General features: G+C 45.2%; 1 protein-coding gene and 1 pseudogene across 1 annotated transcript in view; both read left to right on the forward strand.

Annotated features, from left to right (window-relative positions):
- Window positions 1-1,150: 1,150 nt before the first annotated feature.
- DCLRE1C (DNA cross-link repair 1C) overlaps window positions 1,151-26,046 on the forward strand; it is a 30,534-nt gene continuing 5,638 nt past the window's right edge. Inside the window, 11 exon segments of the mRNA XM_028114097.2 lie at window positions 1,151-1,317; window positions 4,693-4,744; window positions 7,148-7,232; window positions 12,124-12,183; window positions 14,047-14,102; window positions 14,631-14,732; window positions 15,344-15,416; window positions 15,607-15,747; window positions 19,851-19,952; window positions 22,247-22,383; window positions 23,313-23,367. Of these exon segments, the coding sequence (XP_027969898.2) occupies window positions 1,209-1,317; window positions 4,693-4,744; window positions 7,148-7,232; window positions 12,124-12,183; window positions 14,047-14,102; window positions 14,631-14,732; window positions 15,344-15,416; window positions 15,607-15,747; window positions 19,851-19,952; window positions 22,247-22,383; window positions 23,313-23,367 (972 nt within the window). The 5' untranslated portion in view covers window positions 1,151-1,208.
- LOC114217279 (small nuclear ribonucleoprotein G pseudogene) lies at window positions 8,523-11,220 on the forward strand (annotated as a pseudogene).

Here is a 26,046-nt window from a genome sequence, read left to right on the forward strand (position 1 = left end):
TCCCTTGCTTTTTCTTCACCTTATGAGAAATCTGTATTTGAATAGAATTCTGAGTACCGTGGCTGCAGGAAAATGCTGATGTTCGGTGAGGGTGGCACTCTGATTCTTGATTCCACCACTTGAAAGTCATTGTTCTTGGGTTTCCCCCCCCCCACATTATTTTGTGTCTTTGTGGAAACATTTGTTTACCATGTTCTGCAGATGTGTTGTCTCCAAATGGATTGAAAACCTACCTGAAGGCACATCTTAGTCATCTATGTAATAACTACAAGGCTTATTATAATGGCATGCGCAAAGCAACACCTCAAGAGTGTTTGAGTTGTTTCTGATTATTAATATTGTGGTGTTTAAGGAGACTTGCTGGGAAGGGGTCCAATAAATACCCTCCAGTGAGGGACACCTGGGTGGCTCAGTCTGTTAAGGGTCTCCCTTCAGCGCAGGTCATGATCCCCGGGTCCTGGGATCCAGTCCCACAGCGGGCTTCTTGCTCAGCCGGCTGGGAGCCTGCTTTTTCCCTCTGCCTGCTGTTCCCCCTGCTTGTGCTCGCTGTCAAATAAATAAATAAAAATCTTTTAAAATAAATAAATGAATGAAAAATGGAAGCGGGAACTAACAGTTATTGAATCCACCATGAGTCACACACAATTTTTTTCTCATACAATCCTCATGGTTATTCCCTAAGGTAGAAACTGGGAAGAAAAGGAAAGAAGGGAAACTGAGCTCGGCTTTCAAGCTCTCAGTAGACAAGCAGGAGGTGGAACGCAGTCTGATTTCAAAGCAAAGCTTTGCGTCCCCCTTCCCTTCTTTGCATTCTTGGGTGGAGCACCTGCTACGGGTGTTCAGTTTCCCTTCGCGAGGTAGTTCCTGCACAGACGCGGGCACTCTGCACCAGAACGCCACCCGTGCTGAGTCAAGGTTGCCGGCAGGAGGCACCCTCGTCGCGCCACATCCTAGATCCTAGCCGGCTGCCCCAACCCAGCATCCCGCCGTTCGGACAAATTAACCGCGAGGTTCGCCGGCCGCGGACTCTCCCCGGACGTTCCTCGGCACCGCCCCGCAGCCGCAGGGCTCCTCTGATTGGACGTGGCTGCGCCCGGCGGGCCAATGGCGCGGGGGCGACAGGTTCCCGGAAGTGGCGGCGGGGCGAAGGGAAGACCTTAGCTTCCGCCGGCGGCGTGTGGACCGGTCGGCCGAGCTGGGCCGGCGCTATGAGTTCCTTCATGGGGCAGATGGCCGAGTACCCGACCATCTCCATAGACCGCTTCGACAGGGAGAACCTGAAAGCCCGCGCCTACTTCCTGTCCCACTGCCACAAGGGTGAGTGGACGCGGCGCGCCGCCCGCCCCAGGGACGCGGGCGGCGCGGGTTCTGACCCCGCGGGGAAGCCGCCCGGGGGGCTCGAGCGGCTCGAGCAGGCTTCGGGAGGCCGGGGCCGAGACTAGCAGGTGCACCTTGTCTCAGCCTGGCTCTTCAGCGTCTCTGAAGCTTTATTTCTTCTGTACGTCGGGACGGAACCGAAACTTGGCGCAACCACCCGGGCCAGTTTGACCAGGCGTAACTTAAGGTTCTTTCGGTAGCTCGCCTAGCTGCGAATAGTCAGAGGTCAGCGAGGATTATTACTTATTTCTTCCTCCACATCTTCGCTTCCATGTTCTAAAGAAGGCAAGTTTCAGATGAAATTCCACCCTACCCCACCTCCCCAACATTTATTATCAAGCAAGCGCATGCACACACACTCAAACATCCTGTCTGAAAGCTCTGTGAAGTGCAGGCTCCCCCTCCTTTTAGGTGTTCTGCCCACATCCAGTTTAGTTGAAGGTGAGGCAACCAGAATACTAAGATTTCGCAGCTGCGCACAGTTAGGGATTAGGCCCTGATGATAAGGCCTGGAGGCTCCAGCTGAGGCCGGAGGGTCTCTAAAACGTTCTAGCCAATCTCCAGAGCTGGAGGAGCACTCATTTTGCAACCGTTGGCCATGCGTAACATCTGGTACGCCGAAGTTCCTGCTTTTGGGAAATGCCTCTGCTTTTTTGCTGTGACCTACGAATTTCCTCTCATTAATGAGGATAAATCTGGACTTTCTCTCTCGATTTGCTAAATAGCACTGTGAGCCTCTTTGAGGGTCTTTCTACTTAGTCTCCAGAATGTTTTTCATTGTGAGTCTCCTCTTGGGCGAGGCTACCTCTGTTTTACCTTTTGTCTTGAGCCTCACTGGAGTTTCGGAACTCAAAATTTGCTAGCCATGATTGGAAGTGTGGCGTAGGGGCTTGCCCTTTATGTTTACAAGTAGTGAGTTTGGAGAAGGATTCCGTCTAAAGGAATCTGAAATCATGATCGTTAGTTAAGTTAAGCAAGAAACTGACTCCCTATTGAGCAGTTTATAGTAACTGTTCCTGTTCTCTCATGACATGTGAGTGTTTACTCAACCAGAATATAAACTCATCAAGGGCAAGAACTCAACTTCTGCTTTCAGAAATTTCCCACACTGCTTACTGGTAGTTTTTAACCTGTGAGAAACATATTTCTTTGATGTGCTGTGGACTTGTGGACTGAATTGTGCCCCCCCCCCCATTTATATGTCGAAGCTCAAACCCTCTATTGACTGTATTTGGTGATTGGGTTTTTAGGAGGCAAAATTTAAATGAGCTTATAAGGGCATGGTCCTAACTCGTTAGGATTGATGGCCTTATAAAAAGAGGAATAGAGATTTTTCTCTCTCCACACACACTGAAGAAGGGCCATCTGCAAGCCAGGAGGAGAAGTCTCACCAGAAACCAACCCTGGCACCTTGATCTTGGAATTTAGCCTCCAGAACTGTAAGAAATTTTGTGGTTTAAGCCACCTTGTCTGTGGTATTTTATGTCAGTCTGAACCAACTGATACAGAATATCTGACATGATCTCTGGACTCTTTTGGTAGAAAAAAATCACATAAATGCATTAACATCACATTTTGATAGAACATCTCATCCCATGGCCCACTCAGTCCTGTTTATGGACCATCTGGAACCCTGGGCTCTGCTCAGGACAGGCTCTGCTAAGCATCAGTAAGGCCTGGAGGGCAAGAGGAGACCCATGGCCTGAGAGAGTGGCCCAGGGTTGGAGAAGACCCCTTTAGGGGACAATTTACAGTGACCTAATCTGGTTCAGCAAAAGGAAAAAGGCCCTGGGAAGGAGACTCTGGGTGCAGTCCTCGCAGCACCAAGTAAACTGACCCACGTTCTTTTGGCTGGCAGTCTTGGAGGGGGCTGGGGTCCTGGGCCGTCTTGATTAAAGCAGCCACAGAGTGCTGCCTGCTGATTTAGTTTGGGAGCATGGAGCCGAGTCCTGATTTAGCCTTTTTTTTTTTTTGCCGTGGCGCAAATTCTTTGGAAATCCCAACCGGAAGCCCTGCCCAGGGATGCCCCCATAGGCCCTACAAGCCTGGATCAGGAGTGATCTCAGGAGATTTACCCTCTGAGGGGGCAGGCACATGTCTGGTCAGGGTCTGCCGCGGGGGGTGTGGCGACTGCCTTGTTTTCTCTGAAGTTAGGATTACCACGGGTAAGTTGAGGGCGCGCGTGCAAGTGTGTGTGTGTGTGTGTGTGTGTGTTGGTGGTAATTCAAATAATTAGGATTGGTTTGATTCATCTAAACTGAGAAGGTGTGGTCACTGCCATCTAGTCTTACCCATGCTGGAGATTCAGAATGTATTAGAATGCACCATATGTTTAAAGGCCGTGTTTCTGTATCTGTTAATTTGCAGGGCTGAGAAGCGGGCCTGTGTGGATAGAAATACCTTCAACCCAGCAGTCAGAGCAGGCTGAGAAGAGAATGAAACTCTTCTTATGCTGGCCTAAGCCTGAACGAGTTCCAGTGCCTGGAACTGAATGGGTCACATAGAGTGGGGCACAAGGGATGGTTGGATTAAAATGAAAGAAGAGCATAAGGAAAGTGCTGGAAGTAGTTCTGAAATGAGTATCTGGTCGCTCATTCTTCTGTGGCTACTCAGAGCTATTTAGACTCTGTCCTAAGATGGAGGGGATTGTTCTCCTTTTAAATGATGACCAGAGATGGTCAGCTTTCCATGGTTCCTGGCCTGTTTTCAGATGCATGTCACCTGCAGAAGAAAGAGCCAATAGCCCACAGGAATCAGTTCTTTTATAAAAGTGAACCTCTTGGGGTGCCTGGGGGCTCAGTTGGTTGAGCATCTGACTCTTGATTTCGGCTCAGGTCGTGATCTCGGGGTCATGGGATCCAGCCCCGTGTTGGACTCCCTGCTCAGTGGGGAGTTGGCTTCAAGATTCCCGCCCCCATCCCACCCCCTGCCCCGCTCCCGCATGAGCGTGCATGCTCGCTCTCTCAAATCTTAAAAAAAAAAAGTGAACCTCTCATATATTTTCTCTTAAAAGGAAGCTTGAAAAGAACAGACAACTGTTTGGCCTAAGGAATCCTCTCCAAAAAAAAAAAAAAAAAAGTCCTGGGGCGCCTGGGTGGCCCAGTCATTAAGCGTCTGCCTTCGGCTCAGGTCATGATCCCAGGGTCCTGGGATCGAGCCCCACTTTGGGCTCCCTGCTCAGCGGGAAGCCTGCTTCTCCCTCTCCCACTCCCCCTGCTTGTGTTTCCTCTCGCTGTGTCTCTCTCTGTCAAATAAATAAATAAATACAATCTTTAAAAAAAATGTGCTTATGATTTTTGATTCTTTTGTTTTTAGATCATATGAAAGGATTAAGAGCCCCTACCTTGAAAAGAAGGTTGGAGTGCAGGTAATTGATTTTGCTACTTATTTGTGTGTGTGTGTGTTTTTTAAGTAAACATTTTAATTGAGCTATGACTTCCACACGGGAAAGTACATACATCATAACGGGACACAGTCAGATGAACTTTTACAAGCGAGCACATCTTTGAAGCTTCCACCTAGACAGAGAAATAGAATAGGACCAGTGTCCCCGAACAGAGCCCCACCCCCGTCCTTCCCAGTCAGCGCTTGTCTCCCAGAGGCAACCTGTATCCTGACCTTTTGTCGTCATGGTTTAGCTTTGGCTGGTTGTGAACTTTGTATAAGTAGAATAATACCGAATAGACCCTTCTGTTTGTTTTCTTTCACTTAACATTCTGATTGTAAAAGGATTCATCATGCTGTTGGGTGTAGCAGTAGTGTGTTCATTTTCATTTCTGTGTGTGTGTGTGTGTGTGTGTGTGTGTGTGCGCGCGCGTAGTTCTGTTGTGAAGACAATCGTATGTTTTTGGATCTTTAAGCCAAACGACTGCATCCTTTTGCTACAGCCCGCTTTTGCCTAAATGTCCATTCCAAAATCTCAAGCTATGTATTGGAAAGAGCCCTGTTGACTCTCTAACTTCTGACCCAGTGGATGTCAGTCTTCTCTGCAAAGTGCTGTCACTAGTCTGTGTTCGTGATAAATGGTAGCTGATATTCATTGAGTACTTAGGTATATGCCAGGCACTATGTACTGATTAAACAGTTTCTTTGAGTGCCGGTGATGAGTCAGGCACTGTCCTGGACGGTGAGGATATAACAGTGACAACACAGATGAAAATCCCTGTCTTCTCGGAGCAAACATCCTCATTCGATCCTCTTGATAATTTTTTGAATAGATACCGTTATTATTTCTATTTTGCAGATGAGGAAACTGAGGAACCAGAGAGGTTAAATTAGTTGCCCAAGGTCACACAGCCAGTAAGTGGCAGAACCAGGAGTTCAACCAGGTCTGTCTGATTTTGGAGCCTGTATATTAGTTATCTGTTACTGCGTAACAAATCACCCCAAAACTTAGTGACTTAAATCCACTAATCATGTGTTTTCTTTCTCAGTTTCTGTGGGTCGGGAATGCTGACAGGGCACAGTCGGGGGGGGGGGCCCTGGTTTCTGCCTGGCTGGGTGTCCTATGGGGGCTGCCGTTATCTGGAGGCCCATTCATTCAGTGTTTGACACCAAGGCTGAGAAGAATCAGGCACCTGGGGCTTTTGGGCATCTCTGTCGCTACAAAACTCTTCAGCATGGTGACTTCAAGGTAGCCAAACTTCTGAAATGGAGACTTGGGGCTTAGAAAGTGTATGTCCCAAGGGAGAGCTAGCAGGTAGCCATGTTGCCCTGGAGACATAGCCTCCAAAGTCCTGCGGCCTGCCTTCATCACGTTCTGTTGGCTAAGGCAATTACAAAGATGGGTTGAAGGGGAGGTTAAAATAGACCCCTTCTGTCAATGGACGGATTTCCATATCTGTTTTGTAAACAGAGCATGGATGGTTGGGGTATGTATTAGTGTGGCCATCTTTAGAAAATACGGTCCACCACAGACTGTATTCTTAACCTCTGAACTTTGCTTTTGAATTTTTAAAGTTTATTCTGAAATTGATTTTTCCTGACTGAAAAACAGAAGAGGTTTATATGAAGTAAAACCCAGAAGTCTTCTGTTCCCCACTTCTTTCGTTCTTGAGAGATAGCTTCATTTGGTGGTATCTTTCCAGACATACCTGATCATGTGCAAACGTGTCTTTAAGAGTGATAGGGGACACCCTTTTGAGAAGGCCAGAGGCACAGTATTTTCTCTCATCTGCTTCTTTCCCTTTGTCCTTTTGCATTCTTTCTTTTCTTTTTTTTTTTTTTTTTAAGATTTTATTTTTAAGGGGGTACTCCTGGGTGGCGTAGTCTGTTAAGCGGCTGGCTCTTGATTTCAGCTCAGGTCATGATCCCAGGGTCACGATCCCAGGGTTGTGGGATTGAGCCCTATGTGGGCTCCGTGCTCAGTGGGGAGTCTGCTTGGGATCCTCTGCTCTCCCTCTGCTCCTCCTTGCTCGTGCGCTCTCCCCCTCTTCTTTCTCTCTCTCTCTAAATAAATAAATCTTTAAAAAAAGTTTTTTATTTTTAAGTAATCTCTGTACCAAATGTGGGGCTCTTAAGTTACAGCCCCAAGAACCAGAGTCGCATGCTCTACCGACTGAGCCAGCCAGACGCCCCCCTCTTTGTGGTCTTGATGGGACCTAGCTAGTCACAGGTGCTGGCATGTTGGGAACTGCTCTAACACTTGGTCAGCCAGCTCAGTGTCTGAATGATTTGAGATAACTGATACGTGATGAAATGTATTTTCTGGTCACCCAGTGGCTCGCTGTGGATTGTACTGACACAGCTTTTCTAAATTTCTTCCTTTCAGCTTGAAGGTTTACTTATACTGTTCACCTGTTACTAAAGAGTTGTTGTTAACTAGCCCGAAGTACAAATTTTGGGAGAAACGAATCGTAAGTTTTATTTTTTGAATGACACCAATTCTTTTTCTCAAGGGGAACTATTTTTCGAGGTCGATTAAACAAAGCATTGGAATTATTCAAAGCCCAGTTCCTCCTACGCTACATTTATCCACATTAGTTACAGTGTTGATGTTTAGTCTTTGAAATTCATCAGCGTAGAAGAGGCCAACATTTTACTGTTGCAGAGTTGTTTTTCTTGTCCCTCAGCAGTTTGATCTTGGGTCTTGGTTTTGTTGGTTTAATCTCATTAACTCTTGCTAAGTTGCATTTTAATACTTTGAAGTGTAAAATGTGTAACCCAATTGACAAATCCTTTTATTTAGGTCATGACATAATTTAGGAAAAATGAACACATCTTATGGGTTATGATAAAGGGATAACAACTGGAATGAAAAGAGTGGACAACTTTGAATCTGACAGAATAAAGTGGAGCTGTTCAATGGAAAGCAGATAGTAAAGGGGAGAAACAAAAGAATGGCATATGGAAAATATAAAGATGCCAGGAAAGGTCCTATTATAACAGTAATTACTATAAATATGGCTATAATTCAACTCCGGCTCAAAATATAATTTTCTCAGTTTAGGTTAAAAAAAAAAGTTCCACCACTCTTAGTCTACAAGAGACTTAGATAAAACAAAAGGATAAATGCAGGTTGAAATGGAAATAAAAAACAAAAAAAGGCAAAGATGTACTAAACAATTAGAAGCTAAAAATGCCAGAGTGGCAGTTTTTATGTCATACAAAATAGAATTGAAGGCAAAAGGAGATCTTGTTTCAAAGAGGATGTTATTTACTGTCAGAAGGAACAATGGATCCAGAAGATAGGAACTTAACATGCACTTGACAGAGTAGCCTCAAACTGGATGCAGTCCTCACTGATCCCCCAAGTGCTTGATCAGAGAAAGAGAACCACTGCGGGGGGAGTGCAGTTAGGGTGCACCCTGTGGGTTAAACCTTAGGTCATCGTGGGCACTGGCAGAGAAGTCTGGGAAGTGTCAGAGTCTGTTTGATGTTTGCCTGCTACCAGCTTTCAGCTCTCGCCTCCTCTTTCCACTTCTGCCCCACATTTGGGCAAGCTGATTAAAAAACAAAAACAAAAACAAAAAAAGCCCTGGGGCGCCTGGGTGGCTCAGTTGGTTGAGCGTCTGCCTTCGGCCCAGGTCATGATCCCAGGGTCCTGGGATCGAGTCCCGCATCGGGCTCCCTGCTCGGCAGGAAGCCTGGTTCTCCCTCTCCCTCTGCCCTTCCTCCCTGCTTGTGCGCTCTCTCTCTCTCTCTCTTTCTCTGTCAAATAAATAAAAAAAATCTTAAAAAAAAAAAAGCCTACCCCTCCCTTGGCCCTGACCTGAAGTTTGAACGACGCAAGCCCAGGCACCCCACCCCACAACCACAATAAAAACCAGGACCAGCCACTGCCACCCTCTGTCGGGCTGGAAGAGCCACTTCCTCCCAGCGGGGGCACTGCTCTCTCTGCAGAACGTGCCCCAGTGTGGGGCATCCAGTGCCTGCACCCCCTGTTGGTGCACGGGTGGCACATTCAGGCTGGGCTGGGGTCCATCCCCGCTCCCCAGAGTGAGCCGTCATCGAGGCTGTAACGGCCTGCTCTCAGGCCCGAAGCTGCCGTGGACCCGCCGGCCAGCAGCGGCAAGCGGAGCTGAGAGCGAAGCGCAGAAGGGCAGAGATGGGCTGGAACCCACAAGGACAACCTGGGACCGCTGTCTGTGTCTCACTCCTCCCAGCCTGGCTAGTGCTGCAGCCCGCCCCCGTTGCCACTGAGTTCCACACTCCTGGCCCAGGCCTTCGAGAAGCTGAAGGAGGAGACGCATCCGAAGGTGGGCTTGCTGCGGTCCTGCCTGTCTGCGGGCTGAGCCAGCAGGGGCACGTACACGCGCTGTCAGCACTGCTGGTGCCCGGCCGGGCGCTACGACACAGCTGCTGGTTCACTTTGGCCTTCAGATCTCACACGGATGTTTCTTGGGGCCAGCGCCACCTGGAGGTGTACGTGGAAAGGACTTGTGGGACAGTTCCAGCTCAGCTAAGTTGATGGGGTACAAGGCCACCTCACAGTCTGAGGGACACTAGGCAGCTCAGCAGTCGTAGCTGGAGCACTTTCCACACCACTCTCAGAAACTGAAAGAGGGGCCTGCCTGAGGGGCTCAGTTGTTGAGCGTCTGCCTTTGGCTCAGGTCATGATCCCAGGGTCCTGGGATCGAGCCCCGCATCGGGCTCCCTGCTCACTGGGGAGTCTGCTTCTCCCTCTGCCTGCCCTTCCCCCTGCTTGTGCGCTCTCTCTCTCTGTGTCAAATAAATAAATACAATCTTAAAAAAAAAAAGAAAAACTGAAAGAGGAAGGAGGCAGGAAATAAGATAGATTTGAAGGGCATGATTAATAAATGTGAACTGATAGCAATCCGAGGCACCCAAAGGGAAAAGATCTTTGGTATACATGGAACATTTACAACAATTGACCATGCACCATGCACTGTGGCACAAAAGAAGTAGGAAATCCTCGTGATCTTTTCTCTGAGTACAATGCAATGGATGCTAGAAGTCACAAATAAAAGGAGAGCTAAAATCATCTACGTATATAGGAACTAAATGCATATAATAAGCAACCATTAGGTTAAAGAGGAAATTGTAAAGAAAAACATGCAATACTTAGAACTGATGGACGGTGAGAACATGACACGTCAAAATGTGTGTGACACAGCTAAATTAGCACGTGAAGGGAAATTGACAGCATTAAGTACATTTCTTCGAAAACAAAGACCAGAATTACATGGATTGAGTCTTTGACTCAGTAATAAGAGAGAAGGAGCAACAAAGCAAATCCAAGGTTATGTGGAAGAAGGAAGTAATAAAGGTAGAAGGACAAGTTAGTGATACAGAGACTGACAACTACCACAGAAAATAAAAGGGAAGATTAACAAAAGTAAAAGCTCGTCTTTAGAGGAATAGAGAGAGATTTCTGCCAAGATTAGAAAAAGAAGATGCCGGGCCTACTGTGGGAGCGTGAGGGATGCCACGAATTCCGTCTGGAGGCATCTTTGAGCTCACCAGGTAGACACCATGAGCAAAGCTCACCCTCCCAAGTTGAAAAAATTTATGGACAGGAAATTATCATTGAAATTAAATGGTGGCAGACATGTCCAAGGAATATTGTGGATGTTCAATCCGTTTATGAATCTTGTGATAGATGAATATGTGGAGATGGCAACTAGTAGGCAACAGAACAATATTGGAATGGTGGTAATACAAGGAAATAGTCTCATCATGTTAGAAACCTTGGAACGAGTATAAACAATGGGTGTGTTCATCAGAAGAAATCAACTGCTTCCACATGTCCCCTCTCCATACTACCTGTTTTACTACAATATAAAAATCAGGTCATGTGCATTTTCATATTGAACTTTTTTGTTAAACTTTTATAATAGTCAGAAAAAAGATGCATATAAAAATACAGAATGATAAACAAAACTATTAATAGCAGTGCATTTATTGGAAATTAATGATCGTATATTCGATAATTTAGCCAAAGTGGATAAATATCTGGATAAGTAGGAAAATACCAAATTGAGGCAAGAAAAGTGGAACACTTGCATAAGTAAACATTGAAGAAATTAAAACAACAAAGATCTCTTCTTCAATAAAGCCCCAGGTCCAGATGGTTTTATAGGTGCATTTTGCCAAATGTTCAAAGGACAAATAATCCCCATACTGGATGAGTTTTTGAGAGATATAGTAAAGAGGCTGCTCAGCCTTGTTGGCAGAATTGATAATGATAGTGCAACGGGGAGAAAGGCCATTTCATGTATGATCATGTGAACATCCTGATTAAGGTGGCAGCTAACTGAATCTCACAGTAATAAATAAGCGCTTTGTGAATACAATGTGTTTATTCCAGAATGCAAGGATTTTTTTTTTTTTTAAGATTTTATTTATTTGACAGAGAGAGGCACAGCGAGAGAGGGAACACAAGCAGGGGCAGTGGGAGAGGGAGAAGCAGACTTCCCGCCGAGCAGGGAGCCTGATGCGGGGCTCGATCCCCAGGACCCTGGGATCATGACCTGAGCCGAAGGCAGATGCTTAAAGACTGAGCCACCCAGGTGCCCAAGGATATATTTTTTTAAAGATTTTATTTATTTGAGAGAGAGAGCATGAGCGGGGGAGAGAAGCAGACCCCCAGTGAGCAGGGAGCTGGACTTGGGACCTGAGCCAAAGGCAGACGCTTAACCAACTGAGCCACCCAGGCACCCCCAGAATGCAAGGATATTTTTAACACCCAAATCTCAGTCACTGTAAGTTTTAGGATATCAGTGGACTGAAAAGATGAACAATTACGTTAATTTATTCATCAGCTACTTACTGAATGCCTCTTATGCGAGTTGCTGTCGTAGTAAAGTGGGCCAGGCCACCTTGGAGCCCTCTGCCGCAGCCCAAATCTGTGAATTAGGCCAGCACCTCGTGGATGGATCCAGGCTGCATTCTGCAGCGCGAAACCTAAGCATGCAGAGCACATGGCCACGTGTGTTACTGAGACTCAAGTTCAGAGGGGAGAGGGCAGTGGGAGGACAGGGATGGGGAGGTGAAGGGAGAAAAATTGAATTCATGGAAATAGAATTGCTGTGTCAAAGGATATGCAAGTTTAGGAGGCATTTAATCCACTTTGCCACGTCAGCCACAGGAGAGGCACTCCTTTAGCTCTATCAAGTCTTTAAGCTGCTAAAACGTTTAGTATCGCAAAATCAGAAATTGTTACACAAAGAGTCTTAGTAACTTCTTCTAAGTCCCTTTTTTGTGTTTGAGATGGCAAAGGTATGTAAATCCATGAAAAACTGAAAACACTTGGTATGATGTACATATGATCTCTTATTTTAATAGATATCCATTGAAATTGAAACTCCTACTCAGATATCTTTAGTCGATGAAGCATCAGGCGAGGTAAGTAAAACTATTAATTTTTTAAAAATTATTTAATAATATGATTGTTTTTCTCTGTGATTTTGAATGCTCATCTTAACATAAATGAAAGTTACAGTAATTGGGTGCGTTTGTAGGGAAAAAAAATATTTGTGTTGTATTTCTTTTCTACATAGTAGTCTACAAGGTAGACTTCTGTGTGAATTGCTCCTTTTTAGTGTATTACCTGCTAATGATGAGAACTCCAAGTGTTGATATTATTACATAATGTCATTGTCATGTTTATTATGTTTATTATAATATTCAGGATATAATATGGTGCTTAGTGCTTTTGTAGCAAATATATGTATTTGTGATTTTCTTTTTTTCTGAATTATTTCTTACTTAAGAAACAGTGTCCAAGTGGATCCAATATATTTTTTGTCCTTCAATTTAGAAGCAGGTACTTTTCTGTTGTGAATGTATTGGTTTAATAATCAAGATTATGGACCTACCGTTTATTATTTTTTTTTTTACCTCAAATTTTTCCTAGGGCCAGGAAGTATTTTCCTATTTTATGGTAAATCTAGTTAATATTCATTCCATGGCCTGGTTATAACCTGCTTGGTCGACACGTTGAACTCTGAAGGGTGTCCGTTGTCTAACCAGGATCAGGCTGACTTTTCACATCTCCTCTCTGGAGAAGATCAGGTGTGTGAAGTCGACCTCATCGAATTGTTCACGAAGGGAGGACGGCAGGGCCAGTTGAGGGCGGGTTAAAAAGGATAGCCTGAAGGTCCCTAAACGCTGTCCTGGCCTCAGTTAGCGAACGCCAGGCTCTTCTGATTGCCTCGCTGCCTTATGTTGGTGAAAGGCGTTGTCAAAACAGGGCTCCAGAGAGCAGGCAGCTCCTGTTGACCAGAGTCTGGCCATCCCACGCTGGTCCTTTGTTTATTCTCATGCACTGTGGCTCCGTGCATTGTGTCTCCAGCACTAACCACAGGACCCTTGCTCTAAGGGGGCCATCGGAATGAATGACGTTAGACTTCCTGGAGGAATTGCCATTACCGGTAGCGAGCGAGTGTGCCCAGAGCTCTGCCCTACTAGGACAGACGGTACATGTAGAATGGTGACCTGGGCCCAGACGACATCAGGCTTTTTTTTTTTTTTTTTTTTAGTTTAATAATAGCTTTATTGAGATACCATTCATATACCATACAGTTCACCCCATTTAAAATGTACAGTTCAGTGGCTTTTAGTATATTCACAGAGTTGTGTATTCACCACCACAATCATTTTTCAAATATTTTCATCACCCAAAAAGAAACCCTGTACCCATTAGCATTCATTCCCTACTTCTCCCTCCCCCAGCCCATGGCAACCGCTACTCTAAGGCTGTAGGATTTGCCTGTCCTGGACATTTCGTACTGATGTGGTCTTTTGTGACTCGCTTCTTTCACTTTGCATAATGGTTTCACGGTTTATCCATGTTGTGGTATGATGTCAGGATTTCATCTCTTGCCTTGGCCTGAATAACATTCCGTTGTATGGAGAGACCACATCCTGTTCGTTCGCTCATCAGCTGATCGACATTTTGGTGGTTTCTACTTGTTGGATAGTAGGAGCAGTGCCGCTGTGAACATTCATGCCCGGGTTTTCGTGTGGATGCCCGTTTTCATTTCTCTCGTGTGTGTAGCTCGGAGTGGAGTTGCTGGGTTACACTGTCGCTGTGTTTAACAGTCGTTCTGTGGGTGGGGATTCCACGCGTCTCCAGGATTTGGCGCGTGAGGAAACGAGATGAGGCATACCGCATTCTGGAGAAGTACCTGAATCTGTTCTATTGAGGAGAGCTGGGTCCTGACGATAACTTCTATTATTATTATTTTTTCTTTATTTTCTTTTTAGAAGGAAGAGGTGGTTGTGACTCTCTTACCAGCTGGTCATTGTCCAGGATCAGTTATGTAAGGGGGCTCATCTATTTTGTCCTTTTATTATGTGTGGATATGTATTGTGTTTGTAGAAATAAATGTTTAGGGTCTAGAAAATAATATGTGTAGGGATATTACTTCTTTAATATGTAGATGGCAATTTCTGTAATCTTTGTTTCCAAATTGAACTTGGGGGACTGAGGTGAAGATCAAGTTAGAAATGTGGCTTTCTTATAATGGAAGCCTTCCATGGCCGTTTCTCCGTTGGCTTTGCACTTTCCTCTCCCAGGAGGATTTTTCTCTCCATGAGCAGGAGTGATCTGTAGTTGAAGGTGCTGACACATTCCGGGGGTGCCTACCGCAAAGGCAGTAGTGTATTCCATTATGTTACCCCCCTCCCCGGGAAGAGGTGGCGGCTGAGTGCCTGGGATGGTGTAGAGCTGTTAAAGTCCCACTAATACTGTATTGTAGGTGGCTGTGTTCGGCAGGAAACATTTGCTATGGATTTAGTGTGTATCTGCTTTATGGGGATGTTGTCACCAAGACATATTTCTTTCTCAGGTTTTTATTTCAGGGCAATAATGGAACAGTCTTGTACACGGGAGACTTCAGGTTGGCAAAGGGAGAAGCTTCCAGGATGGAGCTTCTGCACTCCGGGGGCAGGTATTAGACTTTATATAATTCCCTCCCTTTTTTTTTTTTTTTTTTTTTGAGAGGGCGTGCACGATCGGGGGGGGGGGGCAGAGGGGGAGAAAGAGAGAATCCCAACCAGACTCCACGCCCAGCACGGAGCCCGACACGGGGCTCCATCTCATGACCCTGAGATCGTGACCTGAGCGGAAATCAGAAGTCAGATGCTTAACTGACTGAGCCACCCAGGCGTCCCAGACTTCATGTAATTCCTGGAGGACTGAATCATCTAAAGAGTTTTACTGCTCCTTTTCCCCCAAATACAAGCCTTGGTTTCAGGTAGAAATCGAAGTTTATTATATTTATGACAGTAAAGCAGAATTTTCTTCTTGAAATGGGGTAATGGCAACTTTCTGTATGTTGATTGGGGCGGTAGTTATGTGAACTTATGTCACAATTCACTGAATCATATTTACAAATCTGTGTAATTTATTGTGTGGAAATCATTTCCCAACAAAATTGATTTCACAAAAAAATTCCAAATTCAATGGCACACCCTCTAAGATTAGTGAGAATTTAAACTTTACATATATTTTATTTCACATTAGATGGTTAACACCAATTGTTTTTTTTTTTTTTCCTAGAGTGAAAGACATCCAAAGTGTATACTTAGATACTACTTTCTGTGATCCAAAATTTTATCAAATTCCTAGTCGAGTAAGTCTCCCCGGAGAAGCAGGGGTGGTAACCGGGGTGTGGTTGTATTTCTAGTAGGAAATTTCTAGAATAACATGTCAGATCATAATTGTCCCATAATTAACTGGCATTAATACTTGTGACTGTTGGGAGTGGAAAGGGTGAGTGATGTTCTTAAAAGTGTTAAATGCCTTTTAAAACTCCTGAGCAGGAGGAGTGTCTGAATGGAATTGTAGAGCTGGTTCGAAGCTGGATCACTCGGAGTCCATACCATGTTGTGTGGCTGAACTGCAAAGCAGCTTATGGGTATGAGTACTTATTCACCAATCTTAGTGAAGAATTTGGAGTCCAGGTATGGTGATGGCTCCTTCTTTTCTATTGCTCCTTCCATCCTCTCCTTCCTCCCCCTTCCCGCCCCCCAAAAACTGACCGCAGTAGGGAAGCAGCCTATGAAAGGGCATGTGTTGGCGGCCTGGGTGGCCCAGCCGTTAAGCATCTGCCTTTGGCTCAGGTCATGGTGCCATGTTCCTGGGATCGAGCCCCACGTCTGCTCCCTGCTCAGTGGGGAGCCTGCTTCTCCCTATGCCTTCACCTCTCTCCCTGCTTGTGGTAGAGAATCAGACACATGCGTTTACATACGTGTATGCGTGTGTGTCCTGGGTTGCCCTGGGAAACCTATTTCTTACTGTGGGTCCTGGTCCAGGTGTGTGAAAAGCACTGTCCCAGAGCTCCGAAGCTTCAGATCAGGCTGGGAGCCAGGAGTTTTATTTCACCTGTCCCTCCCTCGTGGCTCGGTGCTGGGCTCTCAGGCGGAGCTGTGGAGCCCAGGGTGTGAGTGTGGCCGCCAGGCCTGTGGCTTCTGCTCTTGTCCCCTGAGATAAGATGGGGTTCTGGTAGTGACCCTGAATAAAACAAAGAGCTGGAGCGAGCTGGACATTTAAGTTCCATTCTGTTTTGTACCTTTTAACATAGGTCCTCCAGCCAACAAACTTGTGCCAAGAACTTAGTTCTTGTACACAGTGTCATTCAGTAAAATAAAAAAGATCTAGCTTTTCTCCATATGAAATTTTAAAAATGCCTCCTTCCCTCCCTTCATAAGTCTTGACTGCCTTGGTCCTTCTTTCCTTAAGGTTTTTCTTCTGTAAGTGTCTCTGTCAAAATACATTGGTATAAAGTTGTGAATTCTCCATTTTGAGAAGGATTTGCTTTCATTCTGAGATTGTCATTCCTGTTTTTTTGGTGTTAAAATTTCCCCCCCACCCCATGGCGCTCACCATAGCACATACCCTCCCCAATGTCTATCACCCAGCCCCCCCATCCCTCCCACCCCCCACCACTCCAGCAACCCTCAGTTTGTTTCCTGAGATTAAGAATTCCTCATATCAGTGAGGTCATACGATACGTGTCTTTCTCTGGTTGACTTATTTCACTCAGCATAACACCCTCCAGTTCCATCCACGTCATTGCAAATGGCAAGATCTCATTCCTTTTGATGGCTGCATAATATTCCATTGTGTATATATACCACCTCTTCTTTATCCATTCATCTGTCGATGGACATCTTGGCTCTTTCCACAGTTTGGCTATTGTGGACATTGCTGCTATAAACAGTGGGGTGCATGTACCCCTTTGGATCCCTACATTTGTGTCTTTGGGGTAAATACCCAGTAGTGCAATTGCTGGATCGTATGGGAGCTCTATTTTCAACTGTTTGAGGAACCTCCATACTGTTTTCCAGAGTGGTTGCACCAGCTTGCATTCCCACCAACAGTGTAGGAGGGTTCCCCTTTCTCCGCATCCCCGCCGACATCTGTCGTTCCCTGACTTGTTCATTTTAGCCATTCTGACGGGTGTGAGGTGGTATCTCAGTGAGGTTTTGATTTGGATTTCCCTGATGCCGAGCGATGTGGAGCACTTTTTCATGTGTTAAAATCACAGTGACAACAGGTCGTGGATGGGCACGCACACACACGTACACTGATCTTTATTATCTGCTTTTTTTTTTTTTTTAACCTCCTCCCCTCTCTTGATGAAATACAAAGGTAGCAGCCACTTATCACTCCCAAATCGGTGTTTACTGTAAATGTTCGTTGGGGCGCCTGGGTGGCTCAGTCGGTTAAGCATCTGCCTTCGGCTCAGGTCGTGATCCCGGGGTCCTGGGATCGAGCCCCGCATCGGGCTCCCTGCTCAGCGGGAAGCCTGCTTCTCCCTCTCCCACTCCCCCTGCTTGTGTTCCTGCTCTCGCTGTGTCTCTGTCAAATAAATAAAATCTTAAAATGTTCATGTGTGTGAAATCCGGGAAGGCCTTGCAGGAAGGGACCATGGGCTGAGGAGGGGATGGGGGAAAGCAGCCTGAGTGGTGACCCAGTGACCTCAGAGCCCCTCTGGTGTGAGTCCTCAGGCCCGAGTCCCTCTGTAGGGGATAGAAGCGATTGAAATTGATCAGGAATTTATTTTTTTTAATTTTTTTTGAAAGATTTTATTTATTCATTTGAGAGAGCAAGAATGAGAGAGAGCGAGTGAGCACGAGAGGGGGGAGGGTCCGAGGGAGAAGCAGACCCCCTGCCGAGCAGGGAGCCCGACGTGGGACTCGATCCCGGGACGCCAGGATCATGACTGGAGCTGAGGGCAGTCGCCCAACCGACTGAGGCCCCCAGGCGCCCTGATGAGGAATTTAAAAAGGGACAACAGGAAGGTTTTTGACTAAGGGACCTCAGAGGTGATCTCTGGCACTTTTTCAGGTTTCTTTATCTTCATTGAGGATAAAAGTTTCTGTATCTCTGTACACCTCAAAATTTACCCCTTTTTTACTCCTTAGTCCAGAAAAGCGAATTTGTTGTTACTTCCTGTTAGTTGTTAGTAAACAGGGAGTGAGTGGGATAGGCCGCAGGATAAGTAAGCAGTTATGTTGGATTCTTTTTATGCTTGTCTTGGTATTAATTACCACAGTGATTTGACATCATTCTAATCTGTTAATCAGATTTCAAAATGAGAGAGAATACTTTTTTTTTAAGATTTTATTTATTTATTTGTCAGAGAGCACAAGCAGGGGGAGCAGCATGGGGAGAGGGAGGGAACCCACCTCAGGGCTCGATCCCAGGACCCCGGGATCATGACCCGAGCTGAAGGCAGACGCTTAACGACTGAGCCACCCAGGCGCCCCGAGAGAGAATACTTATTTGTGCCATTTCATAGTCTTAATACCAATTTAGGTACATGTTACTTACTTTAAAGGAGAGAATCTTTTAAAACTGACACATTAGTTTAACAATGTAAATGTGTTAACCTCAAAATTCTAAAGGTGGCTATGGTTGTTTTGTTTTGTTTTTCTGCATCTGCCTGCCCCCCTTTCAATCCTGTAAAGGGGCGTGTGGTAGGGGGGGATGCTGGGTCTGCTTCCTACTCCAGCTGTGTTCCCCCTAAAACTGCCCTTACTTAACATGGCATGTTGGGGCTGTGTCTTTACAAGTCAGTGATTCTTGATTGTTCACTGCAGTATACCCAGTATTTAGAATAAAACTTGACATACAGTAGGTGCACAATAAATATGAGTTGACTGACTCTTGACGGATTGAAGGACAGTAGAGTTGACCCTTGACCCTTGACCATGGGTTTGAACTACATGGGTCCATTTATACGTGGATTTTCTTCCATAAATGTGGTATTGTATCATTCACAGTACTGTGTGGTGACACATGGTGTCTACACTTGTGAGCACAGCATAACGTATAGAACTTACAGAATTATATTGTTGTCTATCACTGTGTTGTACACCTGAAACTAATGTAACAATGTGGGTCAGCTGTTCTTCGATTAAAAAAAATACAGTGCAGTATTCTAAGTGTATTTTCTCTTATGATTTTCTGGAGAACTTTTCTTTAGCTTGCTTTATTACAGAATACAGTATGTGATACATGTACAAAATATGTGTTTTGGTAAGGCTTCTGGTCAACAGTAGGCTATTAGTAGTTAAGTTCTTGGGGAGTAGAAAGTTATGGGGATTTTTGACTGGGTCCCTTTGTTGGTAGTCCCAACCGCTGTGTTGTTTGGGGTCAGTTGTATTAGCATGATTCAATAAAATCCACCAACTGAGTCTCCAGAATGTTTTATTACCACCACTAGCAGGCACTAGTGCTGACTGGTGGGAATATGGTCTCTGTCCTTTGCCTGTTGATATCCTGGCAGAATACCATGTGCACTGAAATAGCCAATAACTAGGGTTTTGTTTTATTTCGTTATAAAGGTTTTATTTATTTGGGGGCGGGGGCAAGCAGACTTGGTGCTGAGCAGGGAGCGCAACATAGGGCTGGGTCCCAGGCGCCCTGCCAAAAACTAAGTTTTAAGAAAGAAGAAAGTTCACTAACTGGATGATTTGCCCTGCATCATTACCCTTAAACAATTTCTTTATAGGAAATACAATTCAAATAATACGCTTATATGTGTTATTTTACTCAGATTCATGTGGACAGACTGGACATGTTTAGAAACATGCCGGACATTCTTCATCATCTCACAACAGACCGTAGCACTCAGATCCATGCCTGTCGCCATCCGAAGGTACAGCGTAAATTGTTTTTCTTATTGTGGGTGTGATGCATGGAAGATGGAATTTTAGGTCCAGAAGGAAGCTCTGAAATCCCATTTTCTAGGCCCTTCAGTTTACAAATGTGACCACTGAGGCTGAGACCCTGCAGTATTACCCCAGGCCATGCAGCTGGCCGTCACTCTGTTCCGTTGCCGTAGACGGTGTGGCAGGAAACAGACACGGACCCGCTTCGTCTTTTTGTGAAATAAATCCATACGCATTTGATACATGTGTATTTGTAATGAATTACATAATGAGTAATGGATTTATAATGAAATTAGTAATATGTTAGAGCTTATAACTTAAGAAAACATTTATAAATCCATTGTTACTTATATTTAAGACTCGTGACCTATGTGCACATTTATAAACTATTTTTTTCTACTCATTTGAGATACTTAGATATAACTTTGCCTCAGACTTTGAAATGGTTTTATGTATTGCTGGTCCAGTTTCAAATGAGCGTTTTTAGTGTTTTTGCAACTCATTTGCAATTCATTTTCGAATGCCACCATAGAACTCCCTTCACTTATTAAATGCCCTTCTGTTGGGGCTCCTGGGTGGCTCAGTTGGTTAAGTGGCTGCCTTCGGCTCAGGTCATGATCCCGGGGTCCTGGGATCGAGTCCCGCATGGGGCTCCTTGCTCAGTGTGAAGACCGCTTCTCCCTCTCCCTTTGCCTGCCTGCTGCTTCCCCTGCTTATGCTCTCTCTCTCACTATGTCTGTCCCGGTGTCCAATAAAAATAAATAAAATCTTTAAAAAAAAAATGCCCTTCTGTTACTAAAGGCCAGGTATTAAATTTTGCATTTGCCCTTAACATTTTTTCCCCTCTCAATTTATATAGTCATTCAGCATCACTAATACTAAATCATGATCTTCAGAAGTGGGGCTTTGCATGATCATGATTTTCCTCTAAATTTTAAAATATCTGAGCATTCAAATGCAGAGTAATTTTTATTTTAGTAAACACTGCATTTATATATATATATATATATTTATTTATTCATAAGAGACAGAGAGAGAGGGGCAGAGGGAGAAGCAGGCTCCCTACTGAGCAGGGAGCCCGATGCGGGACTCGATCCCAGGACTCTCAGATCATGACCCGAGCCGAAGGCAGACGCTTAACCATCTGAGCCACCCAGGCGCCCTGCATTTATATATTTAGATACTCATTGTGGTAGTAATATTGGCTCCATCGCCAAAAAAACCTAAAGTAGACTTGCTCAGCCCTAAAGTAAAGCATAAAAAAAAAAAAAATTCTTACCTACAGCATGGAATATACTCCTTCAGACCACTGTAGGATAACTGTAAGGTAAGAACTTATTTTGGTGATTGGTAAGCTGCATATCATAACCTGAGTCATGAATTTCTTTCATCCTTTTGTTTGTGTGTCTGCACACAGACACACACATCCTCACTGAATTCACGGGTGGATAAAATCATGTAGGTACAGAATAGCAACTGTTTTGTCCCTTTTTTGTTGGACTTGCAGCCTTTCATCCTCACAAGTCCCGTAAATCTTTTAATTGGCAGATTTCTCTTTGCCCTGAGTTTTCTTACGTCCCACAAAGTAGCTGCATTTGTAACTGTCTGTCACTCCTGTCGCTTCCCACATGGCTACTTGCCTTGGAACACTCCTTCGAGTGGCTTCGTCCCCCGGCCCCATGGCCTCAGGAGTACCGCTCACAGCTCGCGGCGCCCCGGTGCGCTCCTCGGCGGCCCGCTCCTCGTCAGGCCCCACACGGGAAGGCCCCCGATGGCCTTTGATCGGAATGGAGTGCTAATGGTTTCGCAGGAAACCCGATCTGAACGTGACGTCTTCGGGAAAATAGTACCACTGTTTTTCAGCCTTTTAAAAACACTTTTGTTACTTTTTCCTCCAACTTTATTTTTCCAAAAATTGGTTATGTAGCCCATATTCATTCTTCCCTGGTTGGGTGGTGGTGTCCTTTTTAGCGTGTGGAGTGGGGAGCAGGGCATCCGGAGCGAAGGTCAGGTGTGTGTTGTGGTCACAGTGGCCTCTTGCGTCTCTTGATGTAGATCAAGTCCCCAGCCTTTTGCTGTTCTTCAGGACATTGATATTTTCAAAGAGACCAGGTCAGTCATTTTGCAGAGTGGTCCTAAATTTGGAATTATCTGATTGTCTCCTTACATCTGCTTTCTTATTTGATGTCTGTAAACTTGTAAACATTTGTTTTTGAGACCCTGCCTACAAACAAAGTTGTTGAAAGTGTTGAACTGCTTTTCTGTTTCTGAAATCTTTCAGGCAGAGGAATATTTTCAATGGAATAAATTACCTTGTGGAATTATTTCCAAAAATAGAATTCCACTCCACACAATCAGCATTAAGCCATCCACTATGTGGTTTGGAGAAAGAACCAGAAAAACAAATGTAATTGTGAGGTAAGAAAGCAACCTCTCTTTTGAGAGAAACCTTGCTTTTGAGGTAACTTATCTGATTTATTTTAGCTTTTTGTTTGTTTCGTTTTAAAGATTTTATTTATTGGGGCGCCTGGGTGGCTCAGTCGGTTAAGCATCTGCCTTCGGCTCAGGTCATGCTCCCGGCGTCCTGGGGTTGAGCCCCGCGTCCCGCTCCTTGCTCGGTGGGGCGCCTGCTTCTCCGTCTCCCTCTGCCTGCCGCTCCGCCTGCTTGTGCTTGCGCACTCTCTGTCAAATAAATAAAAGATTTATTTATTTATCTGAGAGAGAGAGAGAAGGAGCAAGGGGAGGGGCAGAGGGAGAGAGAAGCCAACTCTCTGCTGAGCAGGGAGCCGGACGCAGGCTGATCGCAGGACCGGGAGATCCTGACCCGAGCTGAAGGCAGACGCTTAACCGACTCAGTGTCCCAGTCGCGCTGATTAATTTTAGTTTAAATGCAATCTAGCCTAACCCAAAGAGGAGGATATACTCTGATTGTGGAGAATAATTTCCGAAATTTAAATGCTATTTAAAGAGGTGCTACTTCGAAACCTGCCTAATGGCCAATACCATTAGCCAGGGTTTTCTGAGGTCCACTCCAGTCAGATGGCTGGAGAGTGAGGGCGCCTTGCTTGTCAGGGAGTGGGGAACTGACGTCGTGCGGCCCCGAAGCCCTTGGTGGAGGAGAGGAGTACCATAACGATCATCATATTTTGGCAGTACTTCCTGAATATTGGGTATTCAGAATGTCTACAAATATTTCTGGCAGAAGTTCCCTCTTGTCCCAGGGAGAGACCCTTGATTGTGTAGGGTGATTTCATATTGGAATAGACTAAGTGGGAAGGCATGAAATTTAGAACTTAGCTTAGTTTTGACACGTGACCTTGTAATTTTGTGTTTTCATTTCCCTTTAGGACTGGAGAGAGTTCATACAGAGCTTGTTTTTCTTTTCATTCTTCCTACAGTGAGGTAAGAGGATCCCATGAACTCGGGGCCCTGCTGCCAGCTGCTTTGGCAGCCCCGTCACGGTTGGCAGCAGTAGTCCCCTTGACTACCAGAGGCATCTCTTTTTCTACTGCTTAAGACTTGCTGTGGCTTTTCCTAAAGAAATTTAGGGAACATGTCAGTAGATGAGCTGCGTTTACTGAGTGCAGAGGAAATTGGCTATTATCACCTGTTTCCAGCCGAAACGTTGAAGAACACTGATGATTAAGGCTTTCTTTGCGTCTTGCTTCCTGCATGTATTTTTAACTTCCCCGCTTCGGTTGCTCTGTTCACCTGTCATAAGAGGATCATAGATCTCACGTGAAGGAGTACCACAGATGAAATCTCATGGGCAGCCTTAAGGTGCTGTCCAGATTTTTGTCCTCTTCCAAAATTTGATTGTGCTGAAAAACTATTTAAAAAATAGTCCTGAGTATTTGGCAGTGGGGAAGAACAAAGGTGATTGAGATAAAGACCTTGTTCTTGGGAAGGACATACTATATTGGAATTACTCAGTTTAAGAAGGCTTATTAAATGGTTTCATTCAGATCCTTTTTTTTTTCTCCCTTTTTTTTAGCTAGCCAACCTATAGGACATCATTAGTTTCAGATGTAAGTTCAGTAATTCATCAAGTTGCATTGTTAGGATCCTTTTTATTTAGGAAATTGACCTACTCACTAGAGTGGGAACTTCATATGTGTAATGTATTTGCAAACTCCTCATGTGTTTCTAAAGTAAATGCTAACATCTTAGAAGTGCTGAGTTTTAGTAATTTCATGTACGTATCAGGAGAAAAAGGTATATAAAATCAGACTTCGTATGACACTTTAAGTCACATATAATTTTAGTTTGACCATTTCGGCACTTAAAACTTGATTTCCCTGATAACTATGACTTTTGTATTTGGGATACATGGATACAGCACTGCAGCAGTGAGCCGTGGCCATGTTAATGATTTGAGCAGGTGGATTCTTCCAGAGCTCCAGGTAGTGGCATTCTTATCAAGTCAGCCATAGTATTGTAAATGATTCTTTATCATATTATCAAAATACCACAGTGACCTCTCTCTTAAATAACTGACCTTAACTTTCAGGTACAAATAGGTTATCCGACAGCAGCTTGAAGGAGTTCTTTGTGATGGTATAATTTAGTTATATTTTATCCTGAAATCTCAGATTGTTGTCAGAGTCTCCTCCTGGGGATTTGTCTTTGGTTTGGCATCTGGCTCAGCATCAGGGTCCCTTCCTTTTGATCTCTTAGTGGCTGAGTATCCTCTCTGTCTCAGCCATGGGGAAGGCATCTAATCAGGGAAGAGGGTAGGCCTTACTTTTTCACTTAGGACTACTTCTGGCCCATAAGCCCTCCTGGGATTTTATGCAATTACCCCTCAGGAAGGAGATATTCCCTGGTGCTTGAGCAGAGAGATGAAGCAGATGACTCCCCCCTCCCCCCCGCCCCCTGCCCTGCTGTCGGCCCTCCACACGCCTCCTGGATTAGCCCTAGTGGTCACCCACGTGGAGGGTCCCCGTGAGCTGTGCTTGGTCATCTTCTCTCAGGGTGGTGAGAAGGAGACAGGCTTTCCTGAAAAGTGCTCTAATTAATAGGCTTATCCTAAGTATAGGTCATATTGGAATATATTTAAAAACATAGATTTTAAAAAATTAATTATTTTAGAGCATGCACTCGATCGGGGGGAGGGACAGAGGGAGAGTAGAATCTCGAGCAGACTCCCTGCAGAGCCCCATGTGGGGCTCGATCTCATGACCCTGAGATCATGACCTGCACCGAAACCAGGAGTTGGCCGCTTTACCAACTGAGCCACCCAGGCGCCCCCGTAAATAGTAGATTTAAGTATCATTTCCTGTCAGTTTTTTCCTAAATACAGCTGATCCTTATTTGTGGATTCCTTATTTAGAAGTTTGCTCATTCAAATTTGTTTGTGACCCCCCAAATTAATATGGTTGCAGCGCTGCATGGTTGTTTGCGGACATGCCGAGCAGAGTGGTGAGAAATGGGAGTCACCGGACATGCATATTCCCTGAACAAGGGGGTGCTCCGCCCTCTCCGCTGAGCTCATAGGGTAAACAGGGGTCCTTTTGCAGTCAGTTTAGTGCTGTGTTGTACACATTTCTGTGCTTTTTTGGAGGGGTTTCACTGTTTAAAATGGCCCCCAAGTGCAGTGCTGAGGTGCTGTGTATGTTCCTAAGGACAGAGGCTGGAATGTGCCTTATGGAGACAATCCATGGGTTTGATAAGCTTGGTTCAGGGATGAGTTATGGTGCTGTTGACTGTGAGTTCAGTAGTAATGAGTCAACAGTACGTAGTAATGAATCAACAGTACCTACGGAATAGGCGTCTTTTTTAAAAAGATTTTGTTTGTCAGCGAGAGAGCGCACGCACGCACGCACAAGCCCAGGGTGGGGCGGAGGGGCAGAGGAAGAAACCGCTCCGCACTGAGCAAAGAGCCAGATGTGGGACTCTCCCAGGACCCTGGGATCGTAACCTGAGCCGAAGGCAGAGGCTTAACTAACCGAGCCACCCAGGCTCTCCCTGAATTGGTGTCTTTAAACACAAACATACATAAAACAAGGTGATGCATTGATAGGTTGACAAAAATGCAGTGACCAGAGGTTCACAGGAACCTTATCTTCCCCTTAGGAGTAG

The sequence above is a fragment of the Eumetopias jubatus genome, unplaced genomic scaffold (genome assembly GCF_037043125.1).
Source record: "Eumetopias jubatus isolate StellerSeaLion01/CBP00866 unplaced genomic scaffold, mEumJub1_p1.0 scaffold_8, whole genome shotgun sequence".
NCBI classification, from domain to species: domain Eukaryota; kingdom Metazoa; phylum Chordata; class Mammalia; order Carnivora; family Otariidae; genus Eumetopias; species Eumetopias jubatus.